Source organism: Aptenodytes patagonicus, chromosome 6, assembly GCF_965638725.1.
Source record: "Aptenodytes patagonicus chromosome 6, bAptPat1.pri.cur, whole genome shotgun sequence".
NCBI lineage: Eukaryota > Metazoa > Chordata > Aves > Sphenisciformes > Spheniscidae > Aptenodytes > Aptenodytes patagonicus.
The window spans coordinates 4,162,977-4,179,504 of record NC_134954.1 but is presented as its reverse complement, the minus strand read 5'-3'; the positions used below and the strand labels follow the sequence as shown (position 1 = coordinate 4,179,504).

At 45.4% G+C, this 16,528-nt stretch overlaps 2 protein-coding genes across 4 annotated transcripts in view; one reads left to right on the top strand and one right to left on the bottom strand.

Moving 5' to 3' along the window:
• Positions 1–432: 432 nt before the first annotated feature.
• Positions 433–6,218, top strand: CCDC195 (coiled-coil domain containing 195). Its single transcript, XM_076340623.1, has 3 exons — positions 433–697; positions 2,101–2,365; positions 6,086–6,218. Exons 1-3 carry the CDS (start codon positions 433–435, stop codon positions 6,216–6,218), a joined length of 663 nt encoding a protein of 220 aa, XP_076196738.1.
• A 1,199-nt stretch (positions 6,219–7,417) lies between these two features.
• LOC143161735 (guanylate cyclase soluble subunit beta-2-like) overlaps positions 7,418–16,528 on the bottom strand; it is a 23,717-nt gene continuing 14,606 nt past the window's right edge. The window contains exons 12-18 of one of the 3 annotated variants that reach the window (XM_076340887.1): positions 14,461–14,607; positions 14,017–14,171; positions 12,274–12,488; positions 12,066–12,188; positions 10,714–11,312; positions 9,814–10,575; positions 7,418–8,907 (exon numbers count right to left, since the gene is read on the bottom strand). In XM_076340887.1, coding sequence (XP_076197002.1) covers positions 11,161–11,312; positions 12,066–12,188; positions 12,274–12,488; positions 14,017–14,171; positions 14,461–14,607 — 792 coding nt within the window. In that variant the 3' untranslated portion in view covers positions 7,418–8,907; positions 9,814–10,575; positions 10,714–11,160. Of the gene's footprint in view, positions 8,908–9,813; positions 11,313–12,065; positions 12,189–12,273; positions 12,489–14,016; positions 14,172–14,460; positions 14,608–16,528 lie in introns of all 3 variants that reach the window. The other 2 variants (XM_076340886.1, XM_076340888.1) reach the window with 2 other exon arrangements.

The window sequence follows — 16,528 nt, the reverse complement described above, 5'->3', positions numbered from 1 at the left end:
CAAAGGGCGACACCTCCCTCCGTGCCACGGAGGCGATCGCTGGCCTTTTCGGGTAAACCGAAGGAAATGGGCTCTGTCCTCCTCCGTCCTTTTGGAGAAAACCGAAGCCCGAGGCAAGCGAGGGGGCGGGAGGGTTTTCCGACGATACAGCGATATTGTGTTGACAGTGATTTGTGCAGTGTGTAAGAGGCCAGCTCTGCTCTGAAAAACGAGACCCTGAATGAATAAATCATGGGCCCTCTCTTAGTAACTTGACAACTCAGTCCGGCCCTCCTGGTGACGGGAGCTGGCCCGAGCCCTGCGTGCGGGGAGGGACTCCTATTGTCCAGAGGCTTTTAAGGGCAGGGTTCGCCCGCCGCCAGCTTAGGAGCTCGTCGGCAGGGCCGGCGCTTTGGTGGAGGAGCGGGGAGCCTCGCTGCGCGGCGTGGGACCATGGAGGGAAACGCACACCTCCTCCAGGTCATCCGCAAGATGCGTTCCCAAATCAACAAGCTGGAGAGGGAAAACAGGGCCCTGAGGGGAGAGCTGCAGGTCTGCGGGCAGAGAGCTGTGCCACCGGAGAGAGAGGCAGCAAGAGGAGGTGGGAACGGCGACGTGAGGAGCCTCGCCAATGGCGGGGAAGGACCAGCTGGCTCTCCGGCATCCCTGCATGGAAGCATCGTGGCCAGTCCTGCTCCGGCACCGAAGGAGCAGACAGGTACCAAAGAGCCAGGGCTGTCCATGGCACCCATGTGTGCTGCCCGTGCAGGATCTCCCAGCCCGGCTGTTACGTGTCTGCAGGGAATGGGAGATGAGCCACTAGGTGTCTGTCTAGTTAACTTGATGGAAGTGCTCTGGCCTCCTTCAGTGCCCACACCCAAAACCACCTTAACCGGGTGTCTCACTCTGTCATCTTTTTAGGGGGGGTACCTGCATCCCCCGAGCTGAGCTTAATGGAGTATTTTGCTGCTGCTCAAGCAAAGAGTTCAACTCGAAGAGTTCAGTTTGTCTTTGTTTAAGCAGAATTTGACTTACTGCTTTGAGTTTTTGTGGGCATGGACTTTTCTTGCCCATGCCTGCCCCCCATCTGTTCCAGACAGAAAAGGACCAACAGTTGTAATCGTGCCACAACACCTTAGTAAAAGATGAGAAAAACTCTACAAATCGTAACAAATAGCGATGGGTTGCATACATCACGCCAGGCGTGCAGTTTCTTTTTGCAGATAATGCAGTTAGTTTTGGCTGAGGGAGAGAGGGGCCAATATATAGGAATACACTCTCTTCACAGGTTTATCAGAGGGGAAAAATGGAAATATTCCTCAGTTATAGAAGTCTGGATGGGACTTCTGGAGAGTTTAATGAAGCAGGAATTAGGGCAAAATGTTGTTTGGTGAGAAGCAGTTACCTAGAATTGGATGTGGTTATCGGCAGGGTCAGGCTGTTAGGTATCGTACGTGCTTGAGGCCTGTCGCCTCCTTGTCCGGTGTCTGTCACGTCCAGTCCGCTGGAAAACTGCTTCGCTAACGCGACTTCTTGGCATTAGTACGGGGTGCGTTATGAGTTGCAGCTGCCGTTGCAATCCAGGTGCTCCACAGGTCTGGCGGCCGACCTGTCCTCAGCTCTGAACCAGCCTCCTGGAGAGGTCCGGGCCGTGGAGAAATGCCCCCACAAGTTTCGACAGAGACAAGTCTGTGAAAATGAACGAGATGAGAGGCTGAACAGTACTAGTGGGTTTACGTGAAGCTAGATGAGTGCTGCAATCGAGTAACGCCTACTGCCAAGCCCACTGAGCCCAGTGGTCAGGTTACTAACCTGAGGGCCTCTTAAACTGGGGCTGCTGGTGGCTATGGATGTTGTCCGCTTGGGAGTAGCCGACTGGTCTTTCGGCGAGCGTGAAAGATGTGCGAGGCGCTTTCCAACCTTGTGGCTTTTCCTCTCCAGCTGCCTTCTAGGGGCAAGGGTGGGATCCAAAGGGGCTGTTTGGCCTCCGCTGCCTTTTGGCCTCCCCACGTGCAAAACTTTTTTGAGCCAAAAGAAAGCGATTAAAAACGCATCAAGCATATCTGAATTCTCATTATTATTATTATGGTTCCTAGCTCTGCTTTTGTCTCTGCTACTCAGATACCACCATGACCGTGCGGCGCTACTCCACCGCTTCACCAGCGCCCGCTCCTTCCAGCGCGAGGTCCCACCGGGCCGCCAAGAGGCCTCCTCTGAGCAATGGGCACCCGGGCGCGCCGGGCAGCCCCCAGCCCCCAGCCCCTCCTGCTACAGCACAGCTCACCGGTGGGGAGGAGAAAGGGCTTGAAAAAAGCCCAGCCAGCTGTCTCTCCTACAGTCATTCCAGCAAAATGAAGCTGTTTCAGGAGCACGTCTGTAAGTGCAGGTAGGTTCGGTTTGCCTTGACAGCGTCGCCTGCCTGGGCTGGTTGCAGGTTTCACCTAATAACATATGGGGACGTTGCTTTGGGTTTTAGTTCGTTATCAGCAAAATCTTTGTTCAAATGTAGGTGGGCACTGAGCAGGCGGGAGACCTCTTTTAGGTAAGTTGTCCTGCTCCTCCTTGCAATGCGTGAAGATGGCCAGTGTTAGCGGTTTAAATTTACTGTAGAAAGGAGAGGCTGAGGGGAGAGGGAAGGGTGTTGAAATCTTCTCTCCGTTAAAGCCAGGCAGAGTTTTGCAGATTGACGTGTTGTTCTGACAAGCTGAGTTTGGCAGGGATTTTTAAACTTTGAATGAAAAGCATGGAGATATCAAGGAACTCTGAACTATGCTTCTGAAAGTGTGATTAATATGGCTTATGGATTTACATGTGCTGTATCATATTTCCCCTGTAATTGAAGCATTACAAGTTAATGCTTTCAGCCTTGAGAAAAGTATTCTCAGGACGGTTTCTAAATTAGGTGAAATGGCTGCTGGACAAGCCCCGAGTGTCTCTGCTCATTGATGAGGAGCTTTCCAACACAGGGCAACGATCAAAGGTAGAAGCACCAATAACGAGACTGTGATATACGATAGCCCCGGTCACCTCCTGGTGCTGATATACACACCCTGGGAATCCACATAGATTGCTGGTTTTAGTGCTGATCAAGCCGTGCTCAAAAGAAAAAGAGTCCAAATGGCCTCAAAGCGTGTGCGTTTGAACAGGGAAAAGTCCATGGGTCTGCCCGCCCACGCGTGTCCCGGGCAGGACTCCAGCAGCCTCTGCTCAGGGGCTGCACGGCTGTAGTGGGTTGTGTCGCCTGCGTTGACGTACCCATCCGCATGGCACGTCATGGCAGCTTTTATTCTGTACCACCCTGTCGTGGTTTAACCCCAGCCGGCAACTAAGCCCCACCCAGCCGCTCGCTCACTCCCCTCCGGTGGGACGGGGGAGAGAATCGGAAGGGTAAAAGTGAGAAAACTCGTGGGTTGAGATAAAGATAGTTTAAGAGGTAAAGCAAAAGCCGCGCACAAGCAAAGCAAAACAAGGAATCCATTCACTCCTTCCCACCGGCAGGCAGGTGTTCAGCCATCCCCAGGAAAGCAGGGCTCCGTCACGTGTAACGGTTACTTGGGAAGACAAACGCCATCACTCCGAACGTCCCCCCCTTCCTCCTTCTTCCCCCAGCTTTACATGCTGAGCATGATGTCATATGGTGTGGGATATCCCTTGGGTCAGTCGGGGTCAGCTGTCCCGGCCGTGTCCCCTCCCAGCTTCTTGTGCCCCCCCAGCCTGCTCGCTGGTGGGGTGGGGTGAGAGGCAGAAGAGGCCTCGACTGTGTGTCAGCACTGCTCAGCAGTAACGAAAACATCCCTGTGTTATCAGCACTGTTTCCAGCACAAATCCAAAACACAGCCCCATACCAGCTACCACAACCAGCACACACCCTCACACAGCAACGCGTCCTCAGAGCAGACCAGTGCACAGCCCCTCGCACTCCCCGTGCAAACCCCGTTAGGAGCCCAGCTCCTCGCTGAGAGGCTGGAGGGGACAACAAAGTCAAGTTTTCATAGGCACCTAGATTTTCTTGTAAGGACATTTGAGGGTCAGATGTTTTACAGCATTTAAACACCTAAATTTAGTCCCTGGCAGGGAACTCGTATCGTTCTCAAAAGCACCCTGACCCCGTAACTCTAGATTTCAGCATATATTCACTGGCTTCAGGGAAACTTAAGACTCTCAGAGCACATAAACGCTTCTGAGAGGTTTGCCCTGAAGCCACCTCACGTGGAAAGCGCGTGTGTTAGGAAACACGTGGTCCGTGTGCAGGAGCAGGAACGGCAACGGCAAATGCTGCTGCTTTCTCGTAAGGGGAAAGAGAGTTTTCAAAGCAATCGAAATAGCGACGTGGCTCTGTTACAACTAATGCCTTGGGACCTACAGGTTTCAAAGCACCGGTTACCCAGCGGCCAAAGGAACAGTGCTGATTATTTGATCGTTGTCTTTAGAGCTGCCTTGTCAGCTCTGAACAGCGGTGAGTGTGGCACCGTGACTCATGTCTCCTCAACGTTGGCCGCTTTAGGAGAAGAAACGGCTACGGAAAAAGCTTTTTACCTAACCCCCTCTATAGACTGGGTGATATCCTGAAGCATGAAGCTTTGTGTTCCTTATGTGAAAAACAAACAAAAAAAAGAATATATTTTCTGGTCGTATTGGTGGATGTTTCCCTTATATACACAAAGGTCTAACACAGACAGAAATCTTAGTAAGCTTTTAACTAGTAGGATTATTTGTGGCAATGAGTTCAGCAAGCTAATTAAGCTTAATTTTTTACAGCGATGACATTTTTGCTTCCCAGCATGCTGGGCCGTGACAGGTTTTTCTCTCCTTTGTTTACCGTCATTTTCTCACACTTTGCTCCAAAGCTATAATCCTATATGTGATGCTGAATATTTCTGCTTTAAAATTAACTCTTTAGAGGTAGCACCTTGGATTTATCTAGGGTGCAGTTGCATCAAAGTAATAAAATAACAGCACTGCTAACAAATAACCACCAATTTGCACGTCTATGACATTTTCACTCACATAACCTAAAGCGTTATTTGTACCACGATTCCCACTTCTGGGGGAAAATTTAAAAAAAAAGACAATATTTGAATACGCTAGGCAGGATAAGAGAGGCTGAGAATTGTTTTCAGGGCTATTATAGTAAAATTACAAAAGGTACAAGGCCCGTTTGGTACAAATGTCACTGTTGGGGTGTGCAGGCTTGATGGTAGAATCATAGAATAGAATCATAGAATCACTGAGGTTGGAAAAGACCTCTAAGATCATCGAGTCCAACCGTCGACCCAACACCACCATGCCCACTAAGCCATGTCCCTAAGCGCCTCATCTACTCGTCTTTTAAATACCTCCAGGGATGGGGACTCAACCACTTCCCTGGGCAGCCTCTTCCAATGTTTAACCACTCAAGGTTTCACCTTCCAGTGGGACAGGTCTAATTGGCAGGTCAGAAGGGGCGAGGAAATCGCAGAGGTCCTCCACCCTGCGGGACACCCTCCAGTAACCATCAATAAATGCTTTCACAGTTTCGTGCTTTTCCTTTCTTGTGCTCCTCAAGGGCCTGAGTGAGCTGACAGCAATCGCAGAGGAGAGCCAGAACGAAACCCAAAGCTCTGCAAAACCCAATCCATTTACTTGCCAACCAACCACTTTCGGGACAGATAAAGGAGCACGTTTCTCCCTCTGCTTTCGCAGCCGGTGTAATTTATCAAAAGCACACTCACCGCTTGGAAACCGCTGCTCTCACACCCGCTCGCAGAGCTGGCTACCGATGCATATACACACAAAGCCGCTGAAGGACCCCCCCGGGTCCGTGTGGGTGCATGTGCACCCCAAGGGCTCTGTACACGCACAGCTTTGTACATACGCGTCGGGCGCCGCTGGAGAGATGCGAGGCTCGATGGAAAAAGGCAGATGCTTCCAGCAGACAGGCAGACAACACTATGCGTGGTCCCTTGGGAAGACCGTGTGAACCCCATCCCAGCGGGGCGTGAAATCCTGCCTCCACGCAGCGTGCAAGTGCTGAAAGCTTTTTCCTTTTGCTTGCTGGGGTTTTTCTTTTTCCTTTGCACGTTTTATACATTTGTAATCCTCATAATGCTTTCTCATTTTTCTCCAGGGGTAAAGTAAAGGCTGTTAGTTTCCTCTTACCAATGGATATGTCATCATACGCTGAAAAGCAAGGTTCCCTCAAAAGCCCACAAAATCAGAGCACAAAACAGTTACCCACCATCGCTGAAAAGGATATGTGAGCTGGTGAATTTGTACAGGCCCGTTGATTCTCGAGATAAATTGGCCTTAAATGATAGCTGTGTGTCAGGTTCCTTTCCTGCAAAACACTTTGGCAGGATGCCTGCAGAGAATCACCCAGCCTGTGTTTCGGGTCACTGCCCCGACGTTTAGCATGGAAATGGAAGCCACGACAAAGCCGGCTGGAAGCCCATACACCGTGATGGAGCCACACGGTAGCAAAGGTACCTCCACAAAGTAGCTTCTGCGCAACATGTCTCAAGGATCCCTCACCTTAGGACTGCTGTTAACAGGGTGTTGAAGCTGGTGTTGATGTGTTTGTCACGAAAAGCGGAAACCGTGTCACCGCTTGCGTTTGCCGATTCCCTTGCCAGAAAGGTATTCGATGCAAATGACAAAAAAAGAGCTATTAAAGAGCCTGTGAGGTTTCCTCTGTATGTAAAGCTTCAAAACTTCACGGTACTAATACAGCAAAGTTAAGAAGGCGTTACAGAGTCAGCTAACGTTACTCTGAATTTCCGCAAAGCTTGGCAATGACTGTTTATGTCCATCGGGGTTCACCTCTAAGGGAGCGCAGGGGAGAGTAAGTACTAATCAGTATGAAGATGTGACTATAAATCTGTTTCTGACTTGGTGTGTTCATCCAGCCAGAGACTAAAGGCTGTACACCAAGTCAAAACAGGAAGAATTGTGAATATCAGAATTTTTCAGGAACGGCTTCTCAGCACGGCTCGGCTCAAAAAGCGTTAGCAGAAACTCAGCAAACAGGTGGAAAATAAATGTGAGAAAGAACTACAAACAGCTTGTAAAAAATGAGGAGTGCTTGTTAGTTCCTAGTCATATGAGTAAAGATAGTGTCCCACATGTTTATTTTGATCACAAGTATTTATGGAACCAAAATACTGCACGTTGCTATTTCTTTATGTACAGGCAGCACTGATGACTGAATGTTGTACAGAGAATGCATGAACAGTAGATGTTTGTACCGATAACTTTAAGGCAGATTTTCATCTCATTGTCTACTCAAACTCTTGAGCTTTCAAAAGTGAAAGCAGAGACCTGGTGGAAAAAAATCCCTTCTGGATTTTCCGTTATGTTGTATACTTGTATAAAAATCTGTGCCCCTTCTTTCGTTTTGAAATTCACCATGTTCTGTTTATTCAAGTACATTTTTAATATATTCTCACCAATGAAGTAATAATTTCAATTTCACTGCTATTTTATTGGTGGATTTTGATGTTCAGCTTGGGTCCATACAGAGTTGCATTGTAATGTCAGAAGTAATGAATCGATGACTTCCAGCAAATGAGGTTACAGTTTGGAAAGTTAACTGAACAGCTCATTTTAGAAGGCATTTACAGGGAAGTCCTTTTTAAATGTTTTAAAGAAAGCTTCATTGTCAGAAACTAGACAGTGCATATGTGTTCAGTTAAGTACTTAAATCCAGTTGATTTCACTTAGCAAAGTAACAACAAACGTCTTTGAAAATCTGGCCCCTCGACCTTTAAGGTACACAAGCTTTTGACAATTCATGTTTGAACACCAGATTTAATGGGATTTGGGAATCCATACGCTTTAGACAGCTTTCAAAAGTCTCAACTTTTAAGTTTTCTAAGCCTCAGCTTCCATGAAGCAGCAGTGGGAATTCTCTTCTCCCACCCTTTTTGTGTAGGATAGGTCAGCGACACCGAGACTGCGTATTAGTAAGCATATGACAATGTCAGTTGTAGCGGGCTGCTGATTCTGATGTCACACAAATACATATAACTTTGTGTATGGTCAAGAAATTAAACTCACTGGACGTTTTTTAGAGGTATAATGGTCTTAAACTTTCGTATACTTACAGGGAAAAAGAACTGAAAAGGTGGAAGGGGAAAGAGGGAAAGGAATCAAAGTAGTCATCGACAAATGGCAGTCAGTATATTAATGGAAAGATTTATTTTTTAATATTTTTGCAGTCTTTAGCAGTGCCCACAGATTTAAGAACACATGATGATGCACAGGTACGTTAATTTTTAAAAGCAGTTGTGCGGATTTGACCTAGCTTTGCACCTCCAGGAGAACCAGATTGTAGCAGAGGCCACAGAGAAACCACTAAGCACATCAGTTTTACCACAGTACAGCACAAAGTGACTTACCATGGAGCACTTACTGGCAATTAAAACATTCCAATATTAAACATTCATAGATTACTCCGTGCAAAAAGGGCAGCTATAAGCAAAGCGAGTGTTAAAATTTGGACAGAGAGATGCAGGCAGCTATTACGCCATGGTCCTTTTGTTTCTTCTTCCCAAGAGGATCCATACAAGTTCAGAGGAGCTCTAAAACCTAAAACCACTCTGGAATATATCTGTATTAAACCCTGGAATATATACTAAGCCCTATTCACTGATGGCCAGGCTTGTTGGACGATTTCCAGTTGGAAATTCTTCCTTTCGGAGAGGTGGTCAGTGGTATTCAGCCACGCAGGTACGGGACTGCAAGAGCAGCTGAGACAGCAAGAGGTTCCCCCCTGCATTAGCACCGGCCGCTGAGAGATGTACGCTCCTGTGTCACACTTGTGCTTGGGGCTAAGTGGCTTTGTATCTCCGTAGTGACAGCCGATAAAGACAGAGTCCACCACTGCCATTTGTTAAACGACGTGTTCTCCGTTCCATCAGCACGACTAGTCAAGGGTAGTGAAACGCGTCTCTAGGTTGGAGACAAAAAAGTCTTGTCAGAGTTGATTCTCGACTTAAATCAGTGGGATAGTGCCGATTTAACTGTTACTTCACATTTACATCATAGTAAGCGAGAGAGAAATTGGGTATTATTTTTCTTTAGGAAAGTCTTTTTAAAGCTATGGTCATAATACAGAAGCGCGAAGCCATGAGCACTGGAGCGGTGGGGAGGAGTTACTAAGGATGAAGGTGAAATTTAGACGTTGTGTGTCTGAGGGCAGCACACAGTCAAATGTTTAAAATCTTGATACCCAACTTAACAATAATAATCCTTAGATGCATCTTCAACCTCCAGTAGATCTCGCCCTCGCCAAAATAACGAACAGTGCCTAGACAGCAAAATCCTTATAAATCAATCGATCAATCAATCAATCAATCCTGCCATTCATAAAACTGCACTCTCCCAGAACGGTGCTGCTCAGCCGTACCGTGGAAAGTGCTCATGTTAAAGGGTGCGTCTACATCAGCATTTCAGTCAGAGTCAGGAGGACCCTCCCGAGTGAATTTCCTGGTCAAACCCACTTACCGTACTTTATTTCACATTGTAGAGTGGTCCCAAAGCACACGAACGGGTCTCTTCCGGACGAAACTAAGTCAGAGGATGTGCTTATAAGGTGCTCCAAAAGCTAACAGGTATTCGGTGCGTGGGACCACACTAGCAAGCCCTCCGAAATACCTATGGCGTGGACAACAGCACTGACGGTTTCGCTCTACACGTCCTCCTCTACTGGTCTGCGCTACTTGCTGACGTAGACAGAGCTGTAGAGCACCCAGACAAGGGAGCTACTGTCTCAGAGGTTTAAAAAGAAAATCTAACCAGGTGAAATTTCATCTTGTTATACTACAGAGAGGAGGAGATGCCTTTCATCAGTCTTACCTCTCTGCCTGGTGTTTAAAGACCCTCACTCTTGCCGCAGCCACGGAGGTGGAAATGTGATGCTCCAGACTGTAACAGAGGAGTAACATTATCATCTTCTCCAGTGAGTTCTTGCTCAAAGTTCAAATGGGTCTCATGCTTGCATCCTTAGACAACAAATCCACACCCAAAGGTAATAAATCAGCGTGCGGGGCGCATCTCCTGTCAAAGTCACCCAGTACAAGCACATTCCACCTACTCCAAGCTACGTTTATAGGAGTGAGAGCACAATTTATGATGCGCCAAATTGTCCACAAGCTTTACATCCATTGTATTTTTGCTCCTACATCTTAAATCCCTGACAGCTGAACTTCAATTTTTCTCTGCGATTTCTGATCAGGCGTAATCTAAGAATGTATCAGCATGGAAGTAATTCAGCTGAGGAGCCTCTGACACCAGGTTAAGTGATGTTGATCTTTAACGCTGCTATTTTCAGTGATGTTAACGACATTAATTCCAGCACGGACAGGCTCCATCTGTAGTCCTGAAACTTTTTGTTTAGCTGGGGTGAGAAAATGAGAAATAAACTTGCAACTCGTTTGAAGGTCTCAAATAGTTCATAGGCCTTGAGCAGTCCCTCAGTGTTGTGATGAATTCGATGCTACGTAACCTCACTATGTGCACGTCCTTCTACGATCACCTAAGCACCGCGTGGACAGCTGGTTCAAAGGTCGCAGGTGTTGTTTTTACTGTTGGGTGCCACAGAGTACACGACTTTTTTCTCTTCAGGATGGAGAAACACAGGTTGTATTAGATCTATTCTGCACTTCCACCGCACAATGCCTTTACCCAACAAATGACCCGTTAAGAGATTAAACCGTCATCGCAGTTAAAATGTAGATCAAACTCTGCTGACCTTACCCGGGGAAGTTGTTGGCTGTGCTGAAGTCAAGACAGATGGTCACTTCAGGGAATGTTTCTTTTATGGCAAGTGCTCGTTTGAGTAGGAGTATTTCTAGCTGGATGAGTCACCTCTTTCTCCATTGCTGCGCGAGATACCAAGAAGTGATTTTTACATAGGGATATTCAAAGACGTGGCAGAGGCTGAAAAATACATCTTCAAAGCATCTCGCGGTGGTTTCCTTCTCCACTGGGAATACTATATGGCACACATAGATTGATTAAAAAAAAATATCCTCCATTGTTTTCTTTTTGCTGAAAACTGTGATGAAATGCCTTTTTTCTTTTTTTCTTTTTTTTTTTTTTTTACAAAATCATGTGGTACTTGATATACAAAATCAGTCCCACAACAGCAAAATGCACTAAATCATAATAAAATTGCTCTGTTTAATGTAAAAAGTAAGAAACTTAGAGTAAAGTGCAAAAATTAGAGCGAACGTTCCTAATCTGTGCCTCTTCAGTAGCAGGTATGACTCTTCCCCGGTTTAGAGGACAAGGACCATCATCTGCCTGCTGGTTGCCATGGAGACTCCCATCGCTTTTGGAATCATAAGTTTTGCCTGAAAGGAAACACTCCTTCAGCGTGAGTTTTTAATGACCGTAGAGGTTTCTGTTTGTCAGCACACCATATACTAGATTAACTACCACGTCTAAGCAGGTGGGAGGGAAGGGAGTAAAATATTTTCTAGTAATCAGTGACAACATATTTAGGCTGTATAAAATCCACAAAACACGTAAATAGAATTACAAGACTCGCTGCAGCAGATTAGACTGTCATGGCATCAAATCCGTTCTCTCTCTTTCAGTATCAGCTACTTCAAAGGAGGATGAACTTTGGTCGCAGAACCTGGGCATGGCAATAAATCCTTCTGACTCCTGGAGGAGACTGGCTTGAGGACTGCCAGGCTGCACAGCCAGTGAGGTCTCTCTTTCTCAGGCTTGAGTCGATAAGGGCTTCCCCATAACTACAAATAATGACAGCTTTTCTAGGAAAAGATGCGTACACGAACAGTTGGGGTCTGTCCATGTGAAAAGCTGTCTGACATTTTACCCGCTCGTGTTTGCACTGCCAGAAGGACTCGGGGGTTTGACAGCTATGTCAGCTTCTTTCTCCCTAGTGCGCAGCTAACACCCGGGATTGCTCTGAAGGTGAATTTGTTTGGCCCTAAACAGTGTGCAGAACGGTCAGCTTCAAATTTCTGGCTTGAGTAAAACAATGGTTATTCAGAAGAAGAATATAATGAAGCTGCAAGATTAAGCCTCAGTTACTTCCTAGTTCCGTTGTCTTTGCTAGATGGTAACTAAATAACTACCTGTTAAATCCGCAATTTTCGCTTGATTTCTTCTTTTGAGGCTGTTTTGTGCATCTGTGGGGCCATCAATATACTTCATTGCAACGGCCGGGGTCTGGTCCTTCTCTGGCTGAGTCTGAGTAACTGAAAGAAGAGAAAAGGATATTTAACTGAGTTGTATTAATGTTCATTTGTTCAAGGAGGGAAAGATATGTCGAGTTGATTCTACCTGGCTGATGGCAACTTGGTATTGTTTCAGTCCTACCTTCTTGAAAGGACTGAACAGATTCATGGCCAGAATCTAAGTCTTTCATTGGCCTTCCCATAATCTCATTCTCAGTTGCAGTCTTATTTCTAATGAGGAAGTATGTGTGCATTTTCCCTTTGCCTTTTACTTCTATTTCTCCTCTTCCAGTCATCTCAAAATTCTTGTATTTTAGGCATCTAAAATAGCAGAAGCAAAATGACACATGAAAATTCAAGATTAGCAAAAATGATACTGGTGTTTTAGAAGAGCTATTGTAATCAAAGTAATCAAATCACAACAGTCCAGGAAAAGCGTATTGATCCGTGAACAACTGAGGGTTTGTTTCAACTGTTTATTCAAGCCTGCTGTGCTTTTATAGCTTTACACGTACAGCCTGATCAAAAATCAATGGATCACATAGTCAAATACTTCAGTACGGTGGAGGGTTCTTATTGACCAGTAAATAGAAATTAAGAACTGAGGTAGCCAGTGTCAGTTAGACAGAACTATCTCCAGTCATTTCATCAGAGAAGGCAATCAGGCTCGTCAAGCATGATTTACTCCTGGTAAATCCAGACTGGCTATTCCCAATTGCCTTCTTGATGTGTCCAAAAATGGTTTCCGAAAGGACTTGGTTTTCACTGGGACTGACATGAGGCTGACCAGCCTATAGCTCCCAGCCTGTCCTCCTTGCCATTTTTCAATATAGGTTAACATCTGGCTTTGTACAGTTGCTACGGTGCTGATCTTCATGACCTTCCCAAGATTACAGCAGCGCTGTAATGCCATCACCCAGCTCTCTCATTACCTTTGGAGGCATCCCATCTGCTCCCATACACTCCTACAGACTGAGGTTTCTCAAAAGACCCCTGATCTGATCCTCTTCCCATACTGGTACTTCACCTACTCCTTGAATCCTGACTCTAGGTGCAGGGACCTTGAAGACCTCGTCAGTGAAGACCGAGGCAAGAGAGGCCTTGAGTAACTCAGCCTTTATTCAGGGCACTGTCACTAAATCACCTGCCACAGCAGGTCCACGTTTCCATTTATACTTTTCTGCTCACATAGCAGAAGCTCCTCTTGCTGCCTTTGAACCTTCCTTGCCCATTTCAATGCTAGCTGAGCTCTGGCTTTCCGAGTATCATTCCTATGTGCCCAGACAATGTTTTTGTACTCCTCCTCTGTAGCTTGTCTTCGCTTCAACCTCTTGCATACATATTTGAGGCATACATAAAATTCTTGAAAATGCAGTATTTAATTTTTAGTGGCATGAGTTTTAGGAAAGTAAATTATTCACTGCACAAATAGGATAGTGGGTTATGCAGTTAATCCTTAGTAAGTGCAAATAGAACTGTTACGCCACAAATTGTTGTGCTCAATCAGAGAGATTTTAAAGCTTTTGTTACGCAGGACGTCAAATTAAATGTTCTGTCTTTCTAGCATCTACGTCACTTATCGGTACTTCCAAATAAGCTATCACAATTATTTTTTTCCCATATTTTGCTCTCTAGGATCGAGACTCTCAAATCTCTGTCTCCATATACAAGTGCTTTTGAAATAATCAGAACAAATAAAACTCTTCGTAAGCAGTGATTTTTCTTTATAAGTAAGCTGCATAAATCAGTGACTGAAGACAGCATCATCTACCCTGAAAGCTGCAGCTGCCAAGGCCAGTGGGTTTTAGCACAGCTTTTAAAAGGCAAAGTTTCCATCATAGTTACTCACTGATAGGCACTGGAGCTTAGATGAATTTTACTCGGGACACCGTGACTCTCCATCCGGGAAGCTATATTCACCGTGTCTCCAAACAAGCAATAACGAGGCATCTTTTCTCCAACAACTCCAGCCAAGACAGGACCGGTATGGATCCCAACTCTAATCTTCACAAAGACATAAAAACCACCCCCCCCCCCCAGATGTCACTTGTTATTTAAGATCTTTCTTAATGCTATCCAGCCACCTAAAAGTTCATCCTAACACAACACGGGACACCAGTAAAATATCAAATATCCACAGGGAGAGACTCTTAGTGAAGGTACCCATGTGGACCTTGCCCAAAGTCACAGAGGAGTCAGAAGAAGCTCTTGGATGTCCTCTTGCAATACGTTAACCAGAAGCCCAACCCAAGAAGCAGACAGCCACACATGCATCTTTGCATTAACAACTTACTTGGATAGGATTTCCAGAAACTGGGTTCTGCACTCCTTTAGCTGCTATTATCATCCCCAAGGCAAAGTTAGCAACTCGCTCAGCATGAGTGGGTACAGGCACAGGGACCCCACCTACTACCATATAGGCATCTCCAATTGTCTCCACCTTTAATTGAGAGGGACAAGCACATGAGCATGCCATATATATCTTGCTCAGGTTAATGCTTTGCTCTTTGGGGCTCTTCTCACCTGCACCAACTCCCCTTTTCTTCTAAAAGATGTTTCCAATCACTAAAAAGCTCTAGCACGTGCGAGTTTCCTTGAGACGGGGATCCTTTCCTTGACTCCACACTAAAAATTTCAATGCATTCTGTCCCTGCTTACTTGACCCATTTTAGGTGTCAGCGTGAGAGACCCTAAGGAGTAAGGGATGCTGTGAAAGTGTCAGGCTTTTTGCCTTCCTCTTACCCAGGGCAGACCTATATGCAAAGAGCTGTCCCCGGGCACAGACTCCTGAGCCAGGAGGTTATCCGATAGCTGACTGCTATTAATGAGCTCTAACTCACAATTGGTGTTAAAAGCGTGTTTCTTTTTCAAAAGAGATTTCTTTTTTAAAAAGTCACAATAAAGCAAGGGAGCCTATTCACTGGTGATTATTAATAAGGGCTTCACATGAAATTAAGAAAACTCCAATCTCCAGGATGTCAGAGAATGCAAAGTGTGAACTAAGCAGCTCGGGAGCATCCTTCCTTACAACCAGCTGTTTTCCCACAACACGCTGCAGCCCGTGAGACGAACACTGAAGGGTTCGTTCTCCTTCAGGCACCCAGTCTCCTTGAAGTGCCTGACAAGGCACCTGAGAAATACTCTGGGGTTTGTCCCTGTACCAGAGATTTTGCTGGAAATAGAATAGGCCTGTTTGAAACAGAGAATTCTCAAACCTTTAAAATTCACTGTAAAAGACTGTTACACGGTAAGGAAATTTTCTAAACTCCTCTTATGAGACTTCATTGTTACATTTACCATCAGTAAATAAGAGATCAGTTTAAATTAGATTCACTGGATTTCTTAAAAATGAACACCAATAGGAGAGCGGGAACATAATTTCGTCTTTGGGTTCGTTCATTAACATGATGACTTAAAACTGTTCGGCGCATTAGTCTCGAAAAATGTGTTCCTGTACATGCCTTCTATCAGACAGCCAACCCCATAGTCATGCCAGCAATTTTCTGTAACAAATTAAAAACAACTGTAAAAAGCTACTAATGCAAATAGATACCCTAATTATTTTTCGGCCGTGGTAGGAGATTTAATTTAACAAGATTTATTCATAACTTCAGATGTTTATAAGCTTGGGCCAAGTTTCTTCGATCCATTTCAATATTTCATTTCTTTCTCAATTCCCTGAAATAGTAATCTTGTCCTCCCTCTCTGGACCCTAGCAACTTCCTTCAATATTAATAGGAGTTATATACAGGCATCAAAAGGAGATTATTACAGTGACAGATAATTTACTCATGATGGATGATTTAGATAGAATATGACACTAATTTATCCTGAGAGCTGTTGGCCATATCCTGGATGCTTCAATTATTGAATACAGTTTCCTTGCCAAGGCAGAAATGCTTCTGATTTCCCAGTACAATTTATTGCGGGATGAACTGCATGCCTCGCCTGAGCAAGGAATGAATGAGATTTGGATTTCACCCTTCACTATTTCTGCCTTCCTAAATATTTAATGTGCTGGGGACAGACAGAAACTGAGGACTTGCTCTTCAGCTCCTCAAATCTGGGTAGCTCTGGAGATGTTAATAACGCAATTATTATATGTCAGCCAGGGCTCTGATCCTTCCAGCACGGTTTGGAGACAACACGTACATTACAGTCTAGATCTAATCAATGCTCTTTGGGGTCAGCAGGAGATCTATACCATTGCCTAAGATCTCTCTCCACGAAGCAAAACAAAGCCTAGGTATTATCTGGGTATTGTTTATAATGTTATTTCCCACCAAAGGAGACACTTAATGACATAGTGACCTATTTACAACAGGTTGGAATAAAAGAACTAGGAAAATGATTCAAATTGG